Genomic DNA, 22,868 nt, shown 5'->3' on the forward strand with positions numbered 1-22,868 from the left:
GAAACAGGCACTAAACCTGGATATTGATCCTAATCCTTTAACAGCCCTGTTTGGTGTCCACCTGGGGGCGTCAATATCAGTCGCCTCGCAAAAGGTTCTTGCTTTTACCACATTGTTGGCTAGACGTACAAGGCACTCCAGCGTGTGATCAAAACTGCACAGAGAATTTCTGGAACGACCCTCCCTGCACTACAGGACATTTATCAGACCAGGGTTGTCAGGAGAGCCCACAACATAATTAAGGACAGCACACACCCCCAAAACTACCTCTTCACTCTTCGGCCATCAGGCAAACATTTCAGAAGCCTAAAGGCCAGAACAACAAGACTGACCAACAGTTTTTACCCACAGGCAGTCAGGCTTGTGAACAAACATGGACTGTCACATACACAACTTACCTCATGAACAGTGTAACTGCTGGTTCTTCTGTGCACATGACAATAAAACTCTTGAATCTTGAAATGGAAACCTACATATGATCGTTGGGTTAAAGAGGTTTTGGCATGTGTTAAATTGGAAAAGATAAGATTTTCCCTGAAGGGATCTCTTGATTTTTTTCACAAAATGTGGGATCCTATTCTTGACTATATTAAGGATAAAATAGACACATTATACCCAGAGGATTAAAATATACTATATATACTTATTAATTTGCTATACTTGCTATACTGGAGAATGGCTTTTTTTTATTTAATTTATTTATTTTTATTTATTTTTTCTTTTCCCTTCCCTCTTTATAATGGGGGGGACCTTGCCTGATAATGGTATGGGTGTTAGAGAAACGTTTGTAGATGGGGAGGGTGGGATAAGGGGATTAGGTGAACACATCTCTTGTTTTATGTATGTGCTTTTTCTCCTGATTGTATTGTTGTATCACCTTGTTACAAAACTCAATAAAAAGAAAGAAAAAAATTTTGTTTGGTAGGTGAAAGGAAAATTGGACTACCTGAGAAAACTTCCTGCCTAACATATACCTCAGTTTTACTCTTTCAGAACCAAAAAAAATGAAGTAACTTAATATTAAAAATAATAATAATAATAATTGTGATGGCTGTGAAAGCAAATTCCTGTGAATATTAAGAATAGGCTCCATTATGGATTCACACCTGGATCTGTTAAAGCTTATGGAGTTCTATTACAAGTCTTTTAATCGGTATATTGTTTGGCCTCATTAAATAACACTAGAGTGTCTAGAAGCCAAGGCCTGGGAATAAACTGTTGCTATAGAAACAATAAGTAACGTATTAGAATGAGTGTGCCCAGCAGTCAGCTACTTTGTTGTTTACATCAAACTTGTACTGTCAGGGCTGTAAACCACAGGGACTGTATATTCATCTGTAGCAAATTGTGTCACGCTGTGTTCGCTATGTGAACAGAAATTATTGGACACTAATTATTGAGTTCAGATGTGGTAGCTCAGCAGTAAAAGTACTGGCCTAGTAATTTGAAGGTTGCTGGTTCAAGCCCCACAGCTGTCAAGTCGCCTTGACACCCTGTTCGACCCCTGAGTAAGGTCCTTTACCCTCAATTGCTGGTATTGTATTCAATCACACTGGTAAGTTGTTTTGGATAAAAAGGTGTCTGCTAAATTCTGTAAATGTATCAGGTGTAAAAAATATGAAATAAATTATGGGCCGGCACAATGGCTCGGTGGGTAGCACTGTCGCCTCACAGCAAGAAGGTCCTGGGTTCGATCCCCAGGTGGGGTGGTCCGGGTCCTTTCTGTGCGGAGTTTGCATGTTCTCCCTGTGTCTGTGTGGGTTTCCTCCGGGAGCTCCAGTCCTTCCACAGTCCAAAAACATGCAGTCAGGTTAATTGGAGACACTGAATTGCCCTATAGGTGACAACAACAGACCAAAACCCCTGTTGAGCAAGCCGAGGGAGCGACAGTGGCAAGGAAAAACTCCTTGAGAGGAACCAGACTCAGCAGGGACCCATCCTTCTTGGGTGGCCTGGAGAATAATTTAAATAAATAGGATTTACACAAATCATACACACACAAATTAAAATGAACTAAAAGTTATAACTAGCAAAAAATAATTGGAGTTATTATTCAGTCCAGTCTGTGATAAAGTCTGTAGTGAGTTCTTGACATTCTTGGTGCAAACACGCCAGGTTCCCGTCACATCTGGCAGTAGCAGCATTGTTGGCACGGCAGTCTCGACTTCATTCCTTAACCTCGGGTGGGTAAACAGGTTTCCATCAGAACCACCTCGGGGTAAAACAACAGAAAATGTAGTTAAAATATGAAACCATTAAGAGTAAAATATCAGTTTTGCAAAGAGTAGCTTTAGACTCCAGCACCCCTAATTATTACAGCATAACTAAAACGGAGAGCAAGCAGGTAACAAGGTCATGAAGGCTTTCACAGGATATCAGCGCCCACCTCCCCTACCCAAACCTGAGTGATCGGACAAGAGAGACAGAACGACAGCAACCCAACATCCCTGATCATCACAAGTTTCTATGTGCCTTGCGCCCTTTGAAAAGCTGGGATAGGATCCCCATTATCCCCCATCTGTGATGCAGGTGCTGTCAATCAGCCAGCAGAGGTCGTGATTGCATCAGTTATGAGGAATCTTCTCGGTCATTGTCTGTGTAGGCGCCCAGCGTGCCGGTAGCAGAGCTGAGATTCAAACTCACAAGTTCAAGATTAGCACTGGTGTGCTAGCGTATTTTACCCCTGCACCACCTGAACCCCTAAATGACACTTCTGATATTAAAATGTATGATTTATTATTTTGGGATATTAAAATTACAAACGGTGAAGCTGTTTTCTATCAGTATGAAGTCAGCAGCACAATTCAAATGATTTGGATATTTTGCATAATGTCCTAGTATAGAACTAAGATAGAACTTTTCATTTATAATAACTAAAATAATATCAGGAAATGCTTTAATATACCAACAGATAAGAAAATACTAGACACAAGACAGCCCTTGTACAGGATGCCAACACATTGCGGAACACAAGTGTGGAAGAAACAAACTGAAAAATAAATAGGACCAACAGATTACCAGACATGGTACTGTGAAATGTGAATGTATATCAACAATCATCTACAGCTGCTTAAAGAAGAAAATCAAGTAAGAAGTCCAGGCAGCTTGGCAGCAGAGGTCAATCTGTATGTATTCAGTCCAAGTATAGTGAGGTGCTTGAATAGCTGATGAACTAATTACAGCAGCCTGATTCTGCTGGTGCTCGGTTCTCCCAAACAATGCTCTGCATGTCAACAAGAGAATGACAAAGAATGGAAATTAAAGTAAAATATAATGATGGGCACAAGCCAAAAACACAAGCAGCACATTGTGTAACTTTTACGTAAAGGTCCCATATTACCTAAGCAAATGTGCTATTATGTGATTGCTTTCATTAAGTCATTTACCAGTCAGGTAGCAGAAAACAGAAATGAGAGATGGTATATTAGCAACATAACAACACTGCCTACGGGTCAATACACATTTAATAAATATTGAATAAAAATAATAAATCCTGGCTTTTTCACAGCGTATATCATGAAGATATTTTTAAAGCACCTTTCACTTTCTAAGCATTACTAGTAGTTTAATCCTCAAGAAACAGCCAGTTTTATTTTAAAGTAATGAAAACCAACCAATGTGTGATCTGGAAGGTGACTGGCTGTACCTGAACAAGATTATGATAATTACCATAAGGGGCTGACTACTTATGATCTAGGTCAGCGCTCCCCAACCTTTTTTGCACCACGGACCGGTTTCATATAAGATAAAATTTCATGGACCGGATTTAAAATAGAATAACTATACTGCTCACAAATGAGTTTTTTTCGCTGCAACGAGAAGCTGCTTCCACCTGGGGGTGATTTGAGATGATAAACACCCGTGTGTTGGAAATGGAAGCAGTGTTTTCATTGCTGATGTAGCGATCTCTAATTATTTATTCTTTCTGTGTGTCCCGGTAATAAATGCCCGGTGGTTGGGGACCACTGATCTAGGTATTAGATCTTATGATCTTATATCATGCACTGTCTTGTCAAATCTGTCTCAACTGGTGTTAGGTAAGACTGGAAAAGATGATTTGATTTTGTCATTATTGCGGTTGTTATTTTCATTCACATTATTTGTTTAGTGTAGATTGTTGGGTACAAATGGCCATTTATTTAAAATCAAAGGGGAACCATCAGAGAGGGCCTAAGACATTCCTAAATAAACAAAATATAATAAAATAATAAGTGATCAGTTCTAGTTTTCTACTCAGTTTGTGTTAGAATATGAAGGGTTAAATTAAAGAAAACTCTTTGTCTCTCTCTGCTGTTAGTAGAAATTACATCAGTCCAGCGATAAATCCTTTACATTGCCAAGACCAATTTCAAATGACCAAACACATCTTCCCTCTAAACCAGGGGTGGGCAATACAATTTTCCAAGGGCCCACATAAGAAACTGTTACTGTTGTGGAGGGCCGGACCAATAGGGTGAACTTCATTCTGCTCAATATTAATAAGATTTCTTTTTATTGCCTAAATTTTACACTTCTGATAAGCTGAAAATGAAAAGCAGAGTAAAAACATCAACATTATTTAATGAATGTGCATAAACAAAATGTGCATTAAGTGCTATTGCTATTTGGATATCACAAAGCTGATCTTCACTGCTTCAGTCCTGGATGTGTAAAACTTTATAAAAAGTCTGTGTTGAGCCGCTCAGGTGGCGCAGCGGTAAAGTACGCTAGCGCACCAGAGTTGGGGTTTCGAATACATCGTATCGAATCTCAGCTCTGCCTTTCCGGCTGGGCTGGGCGACAGCATGAACAACGATTGGCTGTTGTTCAGGGTTAGAGGGTAAAAAAAGTCGGATCACAGGTCCTCATAACTGGTGCAACTGAGGCCACTGCTGGCTGACTGATGGCGCCTGCACAGGGCTGAGGAATAATGCTGATTGGGGTGTGGCCCTCTGTACACAGTGCCCGTCAAGTGTATGAACTCGACTCGTGCAGGTGAAAAATGCAGTCTGTACTGACTGTACGAGCCGGGGGGGGGCGTATGTCAGTTGAGAGGCGTCCTCAGTCAGCGGTGAAGGGTCGAATCGGTATAGAGGACCCAATCAGGGTAATTGGTCATGACTACATTAGGGGAGAAAATTGGGGGGGAAATTAAAAAAAAAAAAAAAAAAAAAAAAAAAAAACAATTCCGTGTTGGTTTGCAGTTTAGTTAATGAAGCTTCAGATTTGACACTCTGCATCGTACAAGTTCTTGTATTTCTCTGTGTTTAGTACCATAACGGCGATATAAACCCTAGATTAAAATTGTGATCCTTAACCAGCTTTACAGCTGACTTTTGAAGTTCATGTCTTGTTAAAAACTCTATCGTCTCTGTCAGTCGTGCTCAGTTCTGTTCGCCGACACATTACGGTAAAGCTGGATACACTCGTCTCGCACACACGTAAATCCAGACTTGCGGAAATGTAAAGAAATAGCGCTCCCATAAAAATAAAACAATCCTGTTATATGGCATGTGTGATGTACATTTATTTACGTCTGTTTTTTAATTGCCACTGACCTCATGTGGGCCCGTTGGGGATGGCTTGCAGGCCGGATGCCCAGGTCTGCTCTAAACCTAACTTCCTTCTAACTTTATGACCAGTTCCACCCGCTGTGAGGACACGGGTGTAATATAGAATTTTTAATAGAGATGATTGTACATGGGCATGTTTAAGTGTAACACGGGTTTGAGTGTAGTGAAGTCCCACACGGTAGTTATGGCTATAGCTATCTTTGTAATGAATAAATTCTGTATAAGAGAACAGAATGAAACAATGGGTAGTGTCTTGTACATGAAACTTGTGTGATAAAGTGATAATATGTAAGGAGGATTTGCATTTTGCTTAAGAAATGAACTATTAGGTTTAGGTTATAACTCTCTACTGTTTGCTATTGTCTTAATTTTATTGTTGCTTCCTTTTTTACATTTGACTTTGATAATAAACTCATGATATTTACTTTGACAAGTCTTAACATTTTGAGAATAAAGTCGAAAGGTTGTGCAACAGGAAGATAGGAATCAACCTCCTTGTGGTAAAATGAAGGAGGTTGAGGATAAAGTCATTTCGGTTTTACAAATAAAGAAATATTCATCAGTTTATTATTAGTATAAGAATGCTGAAACTGGTTTGCAAAGAGCTGCATCTATAAAAGACTCTATTTTCTGGTATTTTGACTTTGGTTCGCTATTTGAATTTGAAGATTAATTAATGACATTCATATACAGTCATGTGAAAAAGTTAGGACACCCCATGAGAACCTTTATCTTTTTGAACATATTTAAACATATGAACATTTGAGCTTTATTTGAACAGTATTGAGAGATGGAGCTTATATAACTAAACAAATAAAACTGAAAAAATTACTTTTAAACTCAAGTTGTAAAATGTAATGAACAAATTTATTGTGAGGAAAAAGTTAGGACACCCTATGCCCTAATAGCGGGTATTTCCCTCTTTGGCTGAAAAAACCTTAATTAGACGTTTCCTTTAAGCATCTACCAGTCTCTGACATCGACTTTTTTTCAAAGTTTTTTCCCACTCCTCCATGCAGAATTTCTTCAGCTCTGTGAGGTTTAAAGGGTTTCTTGCATGCACAGCCCGTTTTAAATAACCCACAGCATCTCAATAGGATTAAGATCCGGGCTTTGACTTGGCCATTCCAGAACTCTCCATTTCTTTCTTTTGAGCCATTCCTTGGTGGATTTACTGGAATGTTTTGGGTCGTTGTCATGCTGCATGGTCCACTTCCGCTTCAGCTTCAGTTTTTGGACAGATGGTCTTACATTTTCCTCAAGCACCCTCTGATACAGTGAAGAATTCATCGTGGATTCTATAATGGAGAGTTTTTGCCAGGCCCTGCTGCTGCAAAGCATCCCCAAACCATGACATTTCTACCTCCATGCTTCACAGTTGGTATGAGGTTCTTGTGCTCAAGTGATGTGTTTGGTTTGCACCAAACATGTCTTTGGTAACTGTGCCAAATAATTCAACTTTGGATTCATCTGTCTAAAGCACATTGTTACAGAAGTCCTGGTCTTTGTCTAGGTGTTCTCTGGTAAACTTGCCCTGATGTTTTTTTTTTGACGGCAAGGGTTTCCTCCTTGCTCACCTCCAATGAAAATCAAACTTGTGCAGTCTCTTTCTGATGATAGATGCATGTACCTTGACCAACTGTGGCAAGAGCTACCTGAGGTCCTGTGATGACATTGTAGGATTATTGGAGACTTCTTTACACATCTTGAGGTCTGCTCTTGGACTGAACTTGCTAGGACGGCCTGACCTGGCCATGTTAGCAGTTGTTTTAAATGTTCTCCACTTGTAAATTATTTTACAGTGGACAGTGGAATTGTTTTGAGATCTGTTTAAATCTCTTCCCAGACTCATATGCATCTACAATCTTCTTTCTGAAGGCCTCAGAGAGCTCTTTAGATCTCATCATGGTGATACCACTCACTTCAACAATCAAGAGCAAACCAAACTAATGTCTGAGGTTTAAATAAAACTCCAATGTCCTCTAATGATGGTCTAATCATTGCAGCTGATGTGGTGCACCTGATTCTAATTTTAGACATTTTAAGTAGCAATAAATGTGGGGGTGTTTTAACTTTTTCCTCACAATAAACTTCCATTTTTGTTCATTACATTTTACAACTTGTGTTTAAAAGTAATTTGTAACATTTTTTTTTGTTTAGTTATAAAAGCTCCATCTCTCAGTACTGTTCAAATAAAGCTCAAATGTCCATATGTTTAAATATGTTCAAAAAGACAAAGGCTCTCATGGGGTGTCCTAACTTTTTCACATGACTGTATACTGGAATCTTTACATGCTTGTACATACGTATATACTGCAGTGTTTGTGTTAAGTTCCTCTTGTTGCCTGCGCAACCAATACAACACACTCATCCACTCAAACAGCTGATAAGATACCAAATTTACCCGATATAGTGCGTTTAAATGAGACTTCTCAAACTTTAAAGCTTTATATTGTTCACTTATGTTCAGTCAGGTCCTAAATTATTGGTACCATTGGTACATTTTCTTAAAAGATTTTAACTAAGCAACATGTCACAATTATTAGCACCAGCGGCAGCACATAGATCTTTTCCTGTAATAGATAATGAGTGGAGAATCCAGAGGAAGGAATCCCTGGATTCCACAGGCTCATGAGTCCTCTCTTGTAAGGACTTTACTTGTTACAGGAAACTTTTCTAGCCACTTTGTTTGGATGTATGTTTTTAGACATTGTCCATCTGGAAGATATTATTTAGCTTCTCGGTTAAAATAGAAATGGAAGAGAAATTTTCATTTCAAGTCATGTACCAATTCATAATATAAATATATTCCATGATTCCATATACCTTATACTGGTGGTAGATTCGATTCATTTTATGGACTCGGGTTAATCCGAGTCACTCAGTAATGTGATCCGGTTCACTTGAGTCACTTGTACTGACATTTTGATTGCGATTGATTTACTGCATGAAAATGCATCCAAATATCATTTGTCATCCGTGCACTTATCTTCTGTAAATAAATCCTTCTCTCTTAATTCTCTTGGCACCTCACACTTCTCTTGTCGGTGACAAGTTGACACTTTTTTCTAAGTGGAATCTTGATCATAGGGGAGAGGTGGGTGGACTCACCTACCTATCAGATAGGTATATTAATGGGTCAAGGGTTCAAGGGGGATGGTCAACAACAAATTGCCATGGCAACTTCACCCAGTCAGGCAGCCTCAGTGGCACAAAAACAAACAGTCAATAAATTACCATGGTGAAGGGCTATGATACTCCTTAACCACACAGTACTAAAGTAGCCTGTAAACATTTGCATTTTAATAATAATATAACTATATTTTGTTGTCATTCTGCTTACAAGAAAATATGCTGCATTACTAATCTATACGGGTGGCTAAGTGGGTAGCACCGTTGCCTCACAGCAAAAGGGTCCTGGGTTCGATCCCCAGGTGGGGCGGTCTGGGTCGTTTCTGTGTGGAGTTTGCATGTTCTCCCCGTGTTCACGTAGGTTTCCTCCGGGTGCTCCGGTTTCCTCCCACAGTCCAAAGACATGCAAGTGAGGTGAATTGGAGACACTAAATTGGCCATGACTGTGTTCGATGTAACCTTATGAACTGATGAACCTTGTGTGTAATGATGAGTAACTACCGTTCTTGTCATGAATGTAACCAAAGTGTAAAACATGACGTTAAAATCCTAATAAACAAACAAACAAACTAATCTATACCACTGCTACTGATAATAATAATAATAGCATGCGCATAAAATCAGCCACATAACGAACAACAGTGTGTTTAACTGCTTGTTTATTGGAATATTTAACTTATTACTTAGATACATGCTTGGTGAAGCTTTCCATGACCATACCCCTCAGCACAAAACAAGATCTACAAAGATATGATTTGACAAGTTTGTGTGGACTCCAGTGGCCTGCACAGGCTCCCAACCCTAACCCTATTAAATCTTTGTAATTAATTTAAAAATTGGTTGCACATTAGACCTTCTCAAACTTTTTTTGACCAAATGTGCACACTAGATTTCAACAGACAAACTCCAATAACGTGGATAGCCTTCCCAGAAGAGCGGGTATAGCCACAAATCGTGGGTACGTACACTACTTTCCTGGCTCTGTAATTCTGGAACTGACCTTACAAGTGGGCTTACAGGTTGTTGCTTACACAAGCAAGACATTAACTTCACATACATGTATGATATTTATCTTGGCATTTTTAAGCTTGGCATTTTTCAGATTGACGCTGAAAGTGACCAAGCATATGCATGGTAAGGTATGCATGGAAAGAACATACAGGATGAGTGGTGAACTCCACGGCTAGCACCACCCGTGCTTTAAGAGGGCCAGGGCCCAAGCGAGTGGCAACATCTCCAAACTTGTCAGCACGATGAGGTTGACAGCAATGTCCTGCCCTCTGCGCCGTATCACAAGATCGACAAGGACAAGGCTGTTTGTTCCTCTCTCACACACCCCACCACCCCCATATAACAAAACGCCAGAGCCCAGGATTATTTTCATTATGTTAATATTCCTCCAGGTTTTATCTCAACCCAGAGCTTCTCTAGAGATGTCAATGATTGGGTTTGTTCAAACCTTAATTCTTTGCATCTTGCTGCCTTGTTGGGGTCAAGCAAGTCCGATTTCTTCTCTCAGAGAGCCGAGGTCTTTCTCAGGAGAGCTCGGCATGGCAGACCAGTCAATGCTGGACCAGGATGATAAAGTGGATGTTCAGACACTTCTGAACCAGTTCCTCTCTATGTTAAATTTAACAGAGCAGGAGCCACAGTCAAGGTCTCAGGCTGATCACATTGAGACACCAGAGTACATGCTGGAACTGTACAACCATTATGTAAATGACCGCCGCACCAGGCCTGATGCCAATATTGCACGCAGCTTTAAAAATGAAGGTACGCTGTAAATTTTTTATCATATTTCTTGAATTTGGTACTAAAACGTCTTAACACTGAACACTATTAACTCTGCGATGTCAGCTATTGCTTGTTCTTTGATGATGTTTGTCATATTTCTATAATATTTCTTAGTAATATCTAATAAAATAAAAATAGAAATTAATAGAAAATTGGATCATTTGTGTAGCAAACACTGTAGGTAAAAGCAATCGAAAAAATATGTGGTAAAACAAATAAGTGTGGATGGTTTTAGTGTAAAAAAGAAACATAATAAGTTGATCAATTAAATAAATGCATTATTCTTGGGTCTTCAAACAAAGTATTCTAGAATTCTCAGGATTTTAAAGAGCTGATTTAAAATAGTCTAGTGATTCAGAGCTAGAAACAGTGTATCACAACATTATATGGAATGCTTATAGGGAACAGATTCTACATATTCTTGATTTTGAATTTCTAATGGCTAATTTCTAACAACATTTTGGGACTTAAAGATTTACATTAAACACTAAAATTTAAATTTAATTTATAGCTAAATGTTTGCTTTTAAAAATCAAGCCATAAAGTCTTTAGAGCTTTAAAGGGTTAACCACAATATTGCAGAACTTTCATAGCTTTTAAGAATAAAAAACAATAGCCTAGAAGTCTAAAGACTGGAAATGGTTAAAGAACATTAGGAAGCTAGCTTTAAGTGGTTATAGATAACATTCTACAATTTTTATGCTTTTAATGGATAAACACAAAAGTATAGAATATAAACTGCCTAAAACGATCAATCACAGCATTCTTAAATGATAAGAAACTTCAAATGTTTGAACTCAACATTCTACAGTTTAAAGGGTTTAAAGAAGTAACAAAAGCCTAAAAGATCTTAGAACCAAATTCTAGAAATCTATCCAGTAGCAAAAACTAAACAAAACATCTTTCAGATTTTCAAGGGGGTTAAAACATTTACTTAAGGCTTCAGTGATTCCTTTGACATTCCAGAATTCTGAAGGCTTTATTTAGTTAAACCCAGTATACAAGACATGAAAGGGGTTCAAGAAGTAAAACACAACATTCTCCAATTTGAAATCCTTTAAAGGTTTAATCACAAGATTCTAAAAATGTATGTTCTTGAATGTTGTGCTTTAACTAGTTAAACATTCTGATTGTAAAGGGTTAAAATGTCAAGGGTTAAATGCTTGGGTTGCACAATGTTCTATAACTCTACTCCATTCTTGGCTATCGTTTGGCTAGGCATCAACACAGACATGATTGGCTATGTGTAAGAGGGTGTGGCTGAAGCCCTCCAATGGATTAGTAGTGCCCTGTCCAGTGTTTCTCTAAAACCATGACCAGAATAAAGCGGTTGATGCAAATTATTGAAGTTATTAGAGGCATAAAGAGAACATTCTAGAATCCTAGGGACTATAAAGAGTAAAACACAACATGTATTCTATGGACATCAAATGATCAAGCACAATATTTGATGGTTTAAAAGACTCGGGCTTAAATACATTATGAGAATTCAAAGCTCTGCAATCCTGAAACACAATGCTCTATATAATGCTCTATAAAACAGTAAAAGGTTATATACAACATTCTAGTATTCTTGCGATTTTAAAGTTAAATGTCATATTTTAGAATTCTGGAGGCTTTATTTGGTTGAACACAGTATACTAGACCTGAAAGGGTTTCAAGAAGTTAAACACAACATTGTAGAATTTGAAACGCTTTAAAGGTTTAATCACAAGATTCTATTGTACACAGCAAAAAGTCCAGTGTTGAATTAACTCCCACAGAGTTGATTTTAACACTTTTTCAGGGTTTATATACGTAGCTCCACATTCTTAAGAGTTAAATCAACACTTTCAAAATAGTTCAATGTTTAACACCTTGTCAGAGTTCCTGTTTTAACTCATGAAACAGAGTTAAAGTAACTAAGAGAGTACAAACTTTGGCTGACCTTGGACAGTGGTAGCCTAGTGGGTAGAGCTGTGGGCTATCAACCGGAAGATTGGTGGTTCAAATCCAGGCTCTGCTATGCAATCACTGTTGGGTTCTATCTAAAAATAATACTGCTCTGAGTTATACTTTAGTAGTGTTCATTTAACTCCCTAAATTATTCTTCTAATAATACGAAGAAATAATTCCAATACACCAAATAATTTTTACAAATAACTTTTATTTTTCCTGGTGGTGGCGGTTGAAGATGCAAAAGCAACAACAGGCCATTTGTTGGTCATAGGCTGAAGACAAAGTCACAATCAAATAATGGAAAATTCATCAAATTTAATACTTTTACAGAGGTGTTGAGTTTTGAAATGTCTATCTATTGGTCATATTTTCCATTAAATCAGATAAACAAGATAAACAAAACAGAGAATAAACAAACTAAATCTTAAACTCTACAATAATGAATGCATGAATTAATGCAAAAAAGACTGCAATTGATTAGATTCAACTTTATTGTCATTGTGCAGAGTACAAGTACAGAGCCAACGAAATGCAGTAGCATCTAACCAGAAGATAGATATTATTTACATATAATACAGTTAAAGTGCAGTAGTGTCCAGGTAAGTAACAATGAAGAGACATATTAAGAACAGTAAACATACAATGATTGTCCAGTGTATAAACTAGTCTATAATTACAAAAGTTATGAAAGGTAAAAATTATAGCAAATGCATTAACACACGTCGACTCAAGATCACTTCCTGGTGAACTTTCTGCTTACTGCAACACGTGACGCAGCTCTGGTGCTGAAGTGAGCCTCTTGGCCTCTTTTATGATATTTGGCTTGAAGAAAGCATTCCGTCTAGTCATCAAAACAGGAGAGTCTTGATCAGCCTTTAATAAATAATTAATTTTAAACTACTAGTTGTACTACTACATTAAATGCTTAATTTCTACCCAGTATAAACATCATTCCAAACTTGCCAATCCTTTTGTATCCAGAAATCTTGGAAAGGTGGAAAGGATATCAGCACTTCTGCCTGGATCATTAACAAGTTTCTGGCGGTGCTAAAAAATCTCCCTCATCAACTTCTCAGATTCTCATTTAATCTGAAAAGAGATTAAATATCTCATTTAATTTTATGCAATTGTCATGCAGTTATTTGGCACAAAAAAAAAAAAAAAAAAAGAATATAGAACGCACATACCCATGATTATCCATCATATGAGCCACCAATATGTTAACCATTTGCCCAGAATAATAATTGAAAAAAAGAACACAAAACAACCACAGTACACAGTTCCCCATCAGGCAGGAAGAAAACAAGTCATTTAGCTTGCTAACCTAGCTGACTAGACGGCTAAACACACAAACAAAAAATCACACAGGACCAAAAGCAGCTGATGTAACCTAAGTGGCATCAATCAGTTGCAGTCAATTTGTGCAGCGTACTTACAACAGAAACTTTCTCTCTCACTCTCACACACACATCCTTTAGTATACCTATGTTTTAGACTGACAATATCATCATCAATGTATACTTTCATTAAGACTGAATTAATTACACTTACCACATAAACTTGAGAGGAGGAAAATGGTGCTGTCGTCTCCTTGTCTCCAACCGAAGAAGTAAAATGCATGGGCAGAGTTTAATTAAATCTAAATGCATGGGCGGAGTTTAAGTTAATCTAAGTTAGGTTAACACCAATCCAATCAACTCTGCCAAATAACTACAACACTAAACACAATTTAAATTAAAATTCATTCAAATTTAAAAAACAATTTAAAGTACATGACACTTTGAGAGTGAAAATAAACTCTGAAATGTTTTACTCTGAAATGTCAACACTCCAGTTTTTGCTGTGTATGTTCTTTGAATGCTTATATACGACAATCAAGAATTATAGGTGCTTCAACTAGTTAAAAAATTCTTATTCTGATTGTAAAGGGTTAAGATGTCAAGGGTTAAATGCTTGTGTTGCACAATGTTCGACAACTCTACTCCATTCTTGGCTATCATTTGACTAAGCATCAACACAGACATGATTGGCTATGTGTAAGAGGGTGTGGCTGAAGCCCTCCAATGGATTAGTAGTGCCCTGTCCAGTGTTTCTCTAAAACCATGACCAAAATAAAGTGGTTGATGCAAATTATTGAAGTTATTAGAGGCATAAAGAGAACATTCTAGAATCCTACGGACTATAAAGGGTAAAACACAACATGTATTCTATGGACATCAAATGATTAAGCACAATATTTGATAGTTTGAAAGACTCAGGCTTAAATACATTATGAGAATTCAAAGCTCTGCAATCCTGAAACACAATGCTCTATAATTCAATGAACAGTTAAAGGTTATATACAACATTCTAGTATTCTTACAGCTTTAAAGGTTAAATGTCATATTCCAGAATTCTGAAGGCTTTATTTGGTTAAACCCAGTACACTAGACTTGAAATGGGTTCAAGAAGTTAAACACAACATTCTATAATTTGAAACGCTTTAAAGCAGGGGTGTCAAACTCATTTTCACCGAGGGCCACATCAGCATTATTGTGGCCTTCAAAGGGCCGATTGTAACGCATTCTGCTGTGATTGCAGTCTGTTGTTTTTCTTGGAGGCTAAATTCTGCATTTATATTGTCCTCCTTTACCACAGACACGGTCTCATAACACAAGAGACGCACCGTTTTCTCTTCCTGAAGCACAAACTTGTTTTCATTTTCATTAAATTTCCTCCTTCTGCTTAATTTTCTTAATTATCTTCTTGTACATTTTGGGATTATGTGTAAATATGTGTAACATCATCTACTGGCGGGATGTGTCACTTTGCAGGTCACAAAATCAGCATGCATTTTGAAAGATGCAGTTTGTTTAGGATTTTACAGTGTATTTTTAAGACAATCATTCTGCCCTCACTAATAGTTTATCCCCCTTTCCCAGCTAGACAGACAGCTAGACAGACAGACAGACAGACAGCTCTCTTCAGAATACAGTCGGTTTTATTTGCTCGCCAGCTGTGTGATACACTGTGTGCATCAAAATGAAGTAAAAATACAAACAATAAAGAACTTAATACAGTAAAGGCACACAGCTGTAGTCAAGTGTTGCATCTGGTACAATATGAGATTTAACCAAACGTAAAATAGCGCTAAGGAGTTAAAATTGTGTGTAAAGATACTAATTGCTATAGTAACGTAACAACAGTATTTAATTACGGTAAATTTGTAACTAAAACGCTGTGATATACTCACTAAACATTTACAAACAACTGAGAATATAAACGCCACTACTTACAGACGATGCTTTGGTATTATACTGCAAGATAATTATTTGTATTTATTTATTATTGTTTACATTACTGACTACGCTACTTCGCGTTCTCTTTGCCGTAAAAGTCACATGGCTTCTTAGCGAAGGTTAAAGTTAGTTGCCATGACTACGATGTCACGGTGTCTCTTAAAGGCGCAGGACTCCCGTTAAATTATAAGCGCGTCTCTGTAACGACACGAACCATGACAACAATCGTACAGTCGTTAAACCTCTCGCGGGCCACATAAAATGACGTGGCGGGCCGGATCTGACCCGCGGGCCGTGAGTTTGACACCCCTGCTTTAAAGGATTAATCACAAGATTCTAAAAATGTATGAACAATCTACAATTATAGGTGTTTCAACTAGTTAAAACATTCTGATTGTAAAGGGTTAAAATGTCAAAGGTTAAATGCTTGGGTTGCACAATGTTCTATTACTCTACCCCATTCTTGGCTATCATTTGGCCAGGCATCAACACAGACATGATTGGCTATGTGTAAGAGGGAGTGGCTGAAGTCCTGCATGAAGTGAAATTAAGTGAAATTCTGAAAACATACTAGAATTATTAGATTTTCTGAAGCATAACCTTTTCTGAAGCACAAGGGACTATAAAGGGTAAAACACAACATGTATTCTATGGACATCAAATGATCAGTTACAGTATATGATGGTTTAAAAGACTCAGGCTTAAATACATTATTGGAATTCAAAGCTTTGCAATCCTGAAACACAATGCTCTATACTTCTGTAAAAAGTAAAGGGTCACATACAACATTCTAGTATTCTTATGACTTTAAAGGTTAAATGTCATATTCTATTCAATCAGACATTAAAATTGTATAACAATTAAGGATATATATATTTTTATTAACCAGAGTGTGAAATACACAGTGACTATTGGGGGGTTAACTTTAAATAAGTTTAGATTTACATTTTCGGCATTTAGCAGATGCTCTTATCCAGAGCGACTTACAGAAGAGCTTCCATAGTGAAAATTACCTTACTCTTGTTGAAGTAGAAAACAGTCCAAGAATACAAATCTGCTGAAACCCTGTAAGTGTTTAGTAAAGAGTTGGGTTTTCAATCGTGTTTTGAAGACAGCGAGAGACTCAGATGATGAGATGATGATGATGACAGACAAGAGAAGCTCGTTCCACCACTTGGGTGCAAGTACAGAAAAGAGCCTTGATGCTTGAGGCTTGAGCGAGACTAGTGGCTCTGAGGTTGCGTGGTACAGAGCAGGGTTTTATTAGACCTCGAAGGTAGCTTGGGGCTGGTACATTTTGGCTTTGTAGGCGAGCATCAGTGTTTTAAACTGAATGCGGGCAGCTACAGGAAGCCAGTGAAGAGAACGCAGCAGTGGGGTGATGTGGCAGTGTTTAGGTTGGTTAAAAACCAGGTGAGCAGGTGGACTTTGAATGAGTTGCAAGGGTTATGTTCAATAGTGGACATAAGAGCACATGCCAGGAGTGAGTTGCAGTAGTCCAACCTTGAGATTACAAGTGACTGGACAAGAATCTGAGTGGCTTCCATGGAGAGAAATGGACGAATCTTCTTGATGTTGCAGAGGAGGAACCGGCACGATCTTGTCATGTTGGCTACATGAGGAGAGTAGGACAGCTGGTTATCCAGGACAACACCCAGGTTTCGTACATTATCAAATGGTCTGATCTAGGAGTCATCAAGAGAGATGACTAGATCTTGTCTGATGTTTTGTCTTAAGTTACAGTTTAGCTAACTAACGACCAACCCCCACACCGAACTTTTATTTTTACCAAGTCCAAGTATTAATTAGGAGGGTCAAAACCCCAATCCCCCAATAATTTGAACCATGCTAATAACTGCAACATGAACAAAATGAAGTAAAATAATACACTATATGTCGAAAATCACACCTGTCAATGAGCTAGTTAAACATCTTGGCAGCAGTATTGGCTCCCTCATCAACAACTATAACAACCTCTGCAACCATCAAAAGATTTTTATTTTAAAGCATTTTTAAGGTCAGGCACTGATGTTGAACACAAAGGCATAGCTCAGCTCACAATCAACATTCCAATTCATCCTAGAGTTGATCAGTGAGATATAAATCAGGGCTCTGTTCAGGCCGCTGAAGATCCTCCACATCAAACTCAAGCCATGTCTTTATGGACCTTGATTTGTGCACCAGGAACTGGAAAGGGGCTTCCCCAAACTATGGTCACGATGTTGGAACATATTTATGTTATACATCTGCTACGAATGTCAATCATTAGGCATGTACATGTCACACTAGGTAGTAAAGGACACAAAAGTGAGGGTATGTCCCTCAAATGTACAACTTCATGGTGCCAAAACAATGTAGGATTTAGAATACAGCCATTTATACCAAGTCTTTTCTGATGAGGTAAGTCAAGTTCAAACCATATTCTGTTAGTAATCAGTGTTGATATTTTATTTACAGACACCTCCCCATATAGCGTGACCACCGGAGGCGTGAGGACACACCCCCTCATGTTCAACGTCTCCATCCCCCATCATGAGCACATCATTGCAGCTGAGCTCCGCCTCTTCATGCTAATCCGTCCAGATCCCCAACACTACAACAGGGTCAACTGGAAGGTGACCATTTTTGAGATGGAGACGGAAGGCAGGTCTTTGTTTGAGGGCATGCCAGAAACAAATGCTCTGGTTGGGACCCAGCAGCTTTTGGCAAGGTACGGCCAGAGTGAAAGCAGCGGATGGGAGGTGTTTGACATGACTGATACCGCTAAAAAATGGCGACAGTCAGAGAGCACAAACCACTGGCTGGAGCTGCATATTGAAAGTGTGAATGATGTGGATCAGGGGAATCAGATACAGAATGAGAAAGATGGTGTGTTTCTAATCCATCTGGACATTGAACAGAATTCGGGAGGAAAGCATGAACCAGTGTTGATTGTTTTCTCAGATAAGGACCATCCAGGGCATATGACTCCAGAAGATAATAATGGTCAACTGAATAATATTGCATTGTTTGTGGATGAAAATGAAGAACACAAGCAACATAATGAGGCCTTGTCAACGCAAATACACTCAAACAGAGTCTACAAAAGCGCCCCTCGAACCCGCCGCCACGCCAAGGAGAGCCAGTGCAAGAGGACTCCACTCTATGTGGATTTTAAGGACATAGGTTGGGACTCGTGGGTCGTTGCTCCACCGGGCTACGATGCCTACGCATGCCACGGGGAGTGCACTTTTCCTCTACTTCCGCAAACGACACCAACCAAGCACGCACTGGTCCAAACGCTGGTGAATTTAAAAAGCTCTCAGAGGGTCTCGCGGGCGTGCTGCGTACCCACCAAACTGGAACCGATCTCCATGCTGTACCACGAAAATGGCCATGTAATTTTCCAAAACAAATATGAGGGCATGGTGGTGGCAGAGTGCGGCTGCAGATGAAAGAGGACACGCGCAATCTCTATCTCGAGTTCGCTGATGCTGAGGAAAGTCTTCATCAGTTGATATGAAAACATATGAACAAATGGATGCACCATTATGATGCTGCATTAGTGTGATAATTTAATTATCCATAAGCTCAGAGTAAAAGTAAAATACATTGTCTATGGCACAAAAGCATGCTGCTTTGTAAAAAAAAAAAAAAGGTTTTAGGCTTTCACTTAATGTACTGTATATCTGCTTTTTGTAAATGATCCTTGGGTTTTCTCTATTGTAGGGTTTCCACAGGGTAATATATAATGCCTGCACATGCCTGAGGATTTAAAATTATAATAAAAACAAACATATTAATTTTAAATACATATTAGAGCGCGGTGGATAGCACTGTCAGTAGGTAGCACTTTCACCTCGGGAGCTCTGGTTTTCTCCCACAGTCCAAATACGTGCAAGTGAGGTGAACTGGAGATACAAATTGTCCATGACTGTGTTTGACATTAAAGACTTAAACTGATGAATCTTGTGTAACCAGTAACTACCTGTTCTGTCATGAATGTAACCAGCATGTAAAACATGACGTTAAAATCCTGATAAATAAAAACAATAATAAATAAATACCTGTTAGCAATAGGTGTGGCTAAAACACCTAAACTTAACAATTAATCCTTTAATATTTTTCCATTATTTATTTTTTCTTAGTGACTACACATACTGTAGCAGCTTCTAGCAAATGAGTTTTCCCACTTACACATACTTGAATTGTAACTTTATTTTATGTCAATAAAATACAATAATTTTAAAAGACATTACACCAGCACAGTTTGTAAACGTACGTATTTTTAAAAAATTATTTTATGTAAAATATTTACAAAAAATACATGAAAATATAAAAAAATTAAATAAAAAGAAAAGTAAACACATTTTTTCATTTTTTTAATTGTAATATTACAATGTATTTTTTTCTTCCTGAATCCTTATTTTAGCATAACAACAAAAACAACAACATCACACAACCAGTAAATTCCGCTAGCCCATTACCGGGTTTAAATCCCCAGCAGTGTTATCAGCCAGTTGGATTTCTTTTTACATACATACATTATTACAAAACAAAAACTCATTCAGTCATTTTTTGTCACCCACAGCACACTAGGCCCCTACCTATCTACAAGGTTGCACAACCAATTTAGTGTTTGGTCTAGAGCTTTAGATTTAGTAGTCCAGAACCTTGACCAGAAACTGGACCACTAGGGACACATTTTAAAAGTTAAAAAGTCGTACGTTTTTGCCACTTGCCCATAAGAAGGAACTTTGGCATTTTGTTATAGTACTTTTTCACCAACACAGTACTGATTCAGACTGAATTTCTCTGATTTAAAAGCACTATTTTATGTCGAAGTATTTGGATACCCAACCACCTTGTTGAACAAATCCATGGACATTTATATACAGTATTATGGTATCCCCTTGTGGCCATAACAGCCTCCACTTTTCTGGGAAGGCTTTCCACAAGATTTTGGATTGTGTTTGTGGGACATTTGTGGCAAATTTGTGGCCAAGTGCCTTGAGGATGAGAAGGCCTGGATCCTTTTGTGAGCAGGATACAGTCATGCTGAAACAGGAAAGGGCCTTCCTTAAACTGTTGCCAAAAATATTATCATAAACTATTCATTTAAATGTAAAGAAAGTTCCATAATGTCATTTAACTTCATGGCATTGCCTCCTATTGCCTCCTTCATGGATTGCTTATTTAACATTTACTATAGCTTAAGCATTTTGTCCCTCTATAACTAGAGATTGTTTGTTTGCATCCACTCAAAATAACATAAAGCAGTAGTTCATGTACCAAGGTCAAGTTAAAAAAAATCAAATTGTCACCTTAGGCACAGTGGACACTTGTCCAGATGGTCAACTATAAAACATGTCTGCCAAGAATTTGAATCTGCAGGAACTTGCCTTATAGCAAAAAGGGCATGGGTTTGATTTCCTGGCCAGACAGCCAAGGTCCTTTCTGTGTGGGGTTTGCATGTTCTTCCTGTGTCTGCGTGGGTTTACTCCAGGTGCCCCACTTTGCTTCCACATGTCCTAAGACATGCAGTCAGGCTAAGTGAAGATAAGAAAATTGCGCTTGGTGTGTGTGTGTGTCTGCCCTGTAATGGACTGGCAAACTGTCTGGGTGTTTCCTGCCGTTCCACCAATTAACCAGACCTAACACGAACCCAACCAGGGTAATGATGTAATTTGATGATGTGTGTTAATAATGATTATTATTAGTAGTAAATTGTTGTTTAAAATGAAATGGTAAATGTCTCCAGTAATAAGGTTTTATCTGGGTTTTATCTGTGTTAAATATTTACTTTGCAGTTTTCTCAGTTGTCTATTTTAATAATGTAAATTGAGCAAACTGTGGATCTTGTTAAGCTGCATTATTTTTTTACACTCAGCTTAAAATATCACTAGTTTTTTCTCCTGACATCCATTTTGATATGCATGTGTATGAAATTTATAAATGCCAGTGAAATAAAGCTGAATGGATGGTCTAGCTCTCAATAGTTTCTCTTGATTGGTCATAATCTACCCATGCTCTCTACGGTCACATGCCATGCGAGCCTCTGCCACACTCTCTTCCACAAGGCTTTGATAAGGAGGTGTCAGAACTGAGAAGCTTGCAGGCCATCACTCAGGATGAAGACTTTAATCCAAGTGGGGTTCAGCCAGGTCACAAAAGCAAAGATTCCTGAGCGCCGGAAATGTGTTTTTAATGCTACACACACCTCTGGCCTCTTCTGTTTCTAGACAAAACCAATGCAAAGCCAACACCATCATGAGCATGCATTCTTGATCGGAATGCATCGTCATCTGACCCTTACTCTTTTTTTAACAGAGGTGGAACCTGACATGAAAAACCATGCCTATCGAAAAGTCTCTGTTTAAATAGCAGTTTTAATAGTTAGTTTATCTAATAGCAATAGTGAACTTTACAAACCATGCCTGTTCATTTTGATCCTGCAGTCTTTTCATGGTTAGCTGGTTTTATGCTTAGCATTTATTCTGAAGCTATATGTGATGTGACCAGCCCTTCAAATCCAAAGTAGGACTGAATTAAATACATTTTAGACGTTATGTGTTAGCTCCTGTCTTTTCTTTATATATTTCTATTCTTCACAGCTATGGCTGTAAATAGAGAGGTAATTAACATTGCACCAAATTCAAACATCCGTGTGAATCTCAAGAATAGACTTTAAATAGCAGAGATGTTTTATTATTTCTAAGGCTCTGGTTGTACACTGGTATTAGTCACTTTCACAACAGTAAAAGTGAAATGAAAGGCATGATTATTGTGTGTCAATAAATATGTCAGTGGATCAGGTTGGGAAAATACACTTTATGGCCAAAAGTATTTGGATACCTGACCATGAGTTTGTTGGGCATCCCATTTGAAAAACAATTGGTATTAAAATAGAGAGACCTCTATGTGATCTTTTCTTCTGTGAAGACTTTGAAAATTTGTGCCTATTCAGTCAAAAGAACATTTGTGTAGCTGGGCAGTAATGTTGGTCAAGGAAGCCTCAACTAATATTCCAGTTAATTTTAAAGCTGTTCAGTGGTGCTGAGATCAGGGCTCTGTGCAGACCACTGGAACTTCTTTAACCGAGCTTTTCTTCATGTCTTTATAGTCCCTGCTTTGTGCACTGGGACACAGTAATGCTGGAACATGAAACAGCCTTCCCTAAACTGTTGCTACAAAG

General features: G+C 38.2%; 1 protein-coding gene across 1 annotated transcript; it reads left to right on the forward strand.

Annotated features, from left to right (window-relative positions):
* Positions 1 to 10,117: 10,117 nt before the first annotated feature.
* On the forward strand, positions 10,118 to 19,640 carry LOC134332525 (bone morphogenetic protein 10-like). Its single transcript, XM_063014203.1, has 2 exons — positions 10,118 to 10,457; positions 18,152 to 19,640. The coding sequence occupies exons 1-2, from the start codon at positions 10,118 to 10,120 to the stop codon at positions 19,126 to 19,128; spliced, it is 1,317 nt and encodes a 438-aa protein (XP_062870273.1). The 3' UTR covers positions 19,129 to 19,640.
* Positions 19,641 to 22,868: the final 3,228 nt, after the last annotated feature.

This window comes from Trichomycterus rosablanca, chromosome 18 (genome assembly GCF_030014385.1).
Source record: "Trichomycterus rosablanca isolate fTriRos1 chromosome 18, fTriRos1.hap1, whole genome shotgun sequence".
NCBI classification, from domain to species: Eukaryota; Metazoa; Chordata; class Actinopteri; order Siluriformes; family Trichomycteridae; genus Trichomycterus; species Trichomycterus rosablanca.

Coding starts and splice junctions, on each gene's coding strand:
- LOC134332525 (XM_063014203.1), top strand. CDS start 10,118: ATGTCAATGATTGGGTTTGTTCAAACCTTAATTCTTTGCATCTTGCTG. Junction 10,458..18,151: donor ACGCAGCTTTAAAAATGAAG/GTACGCTGTAAA, acceptor TTTTATTTACAG/ACACCTCCCCATATAGCGTG.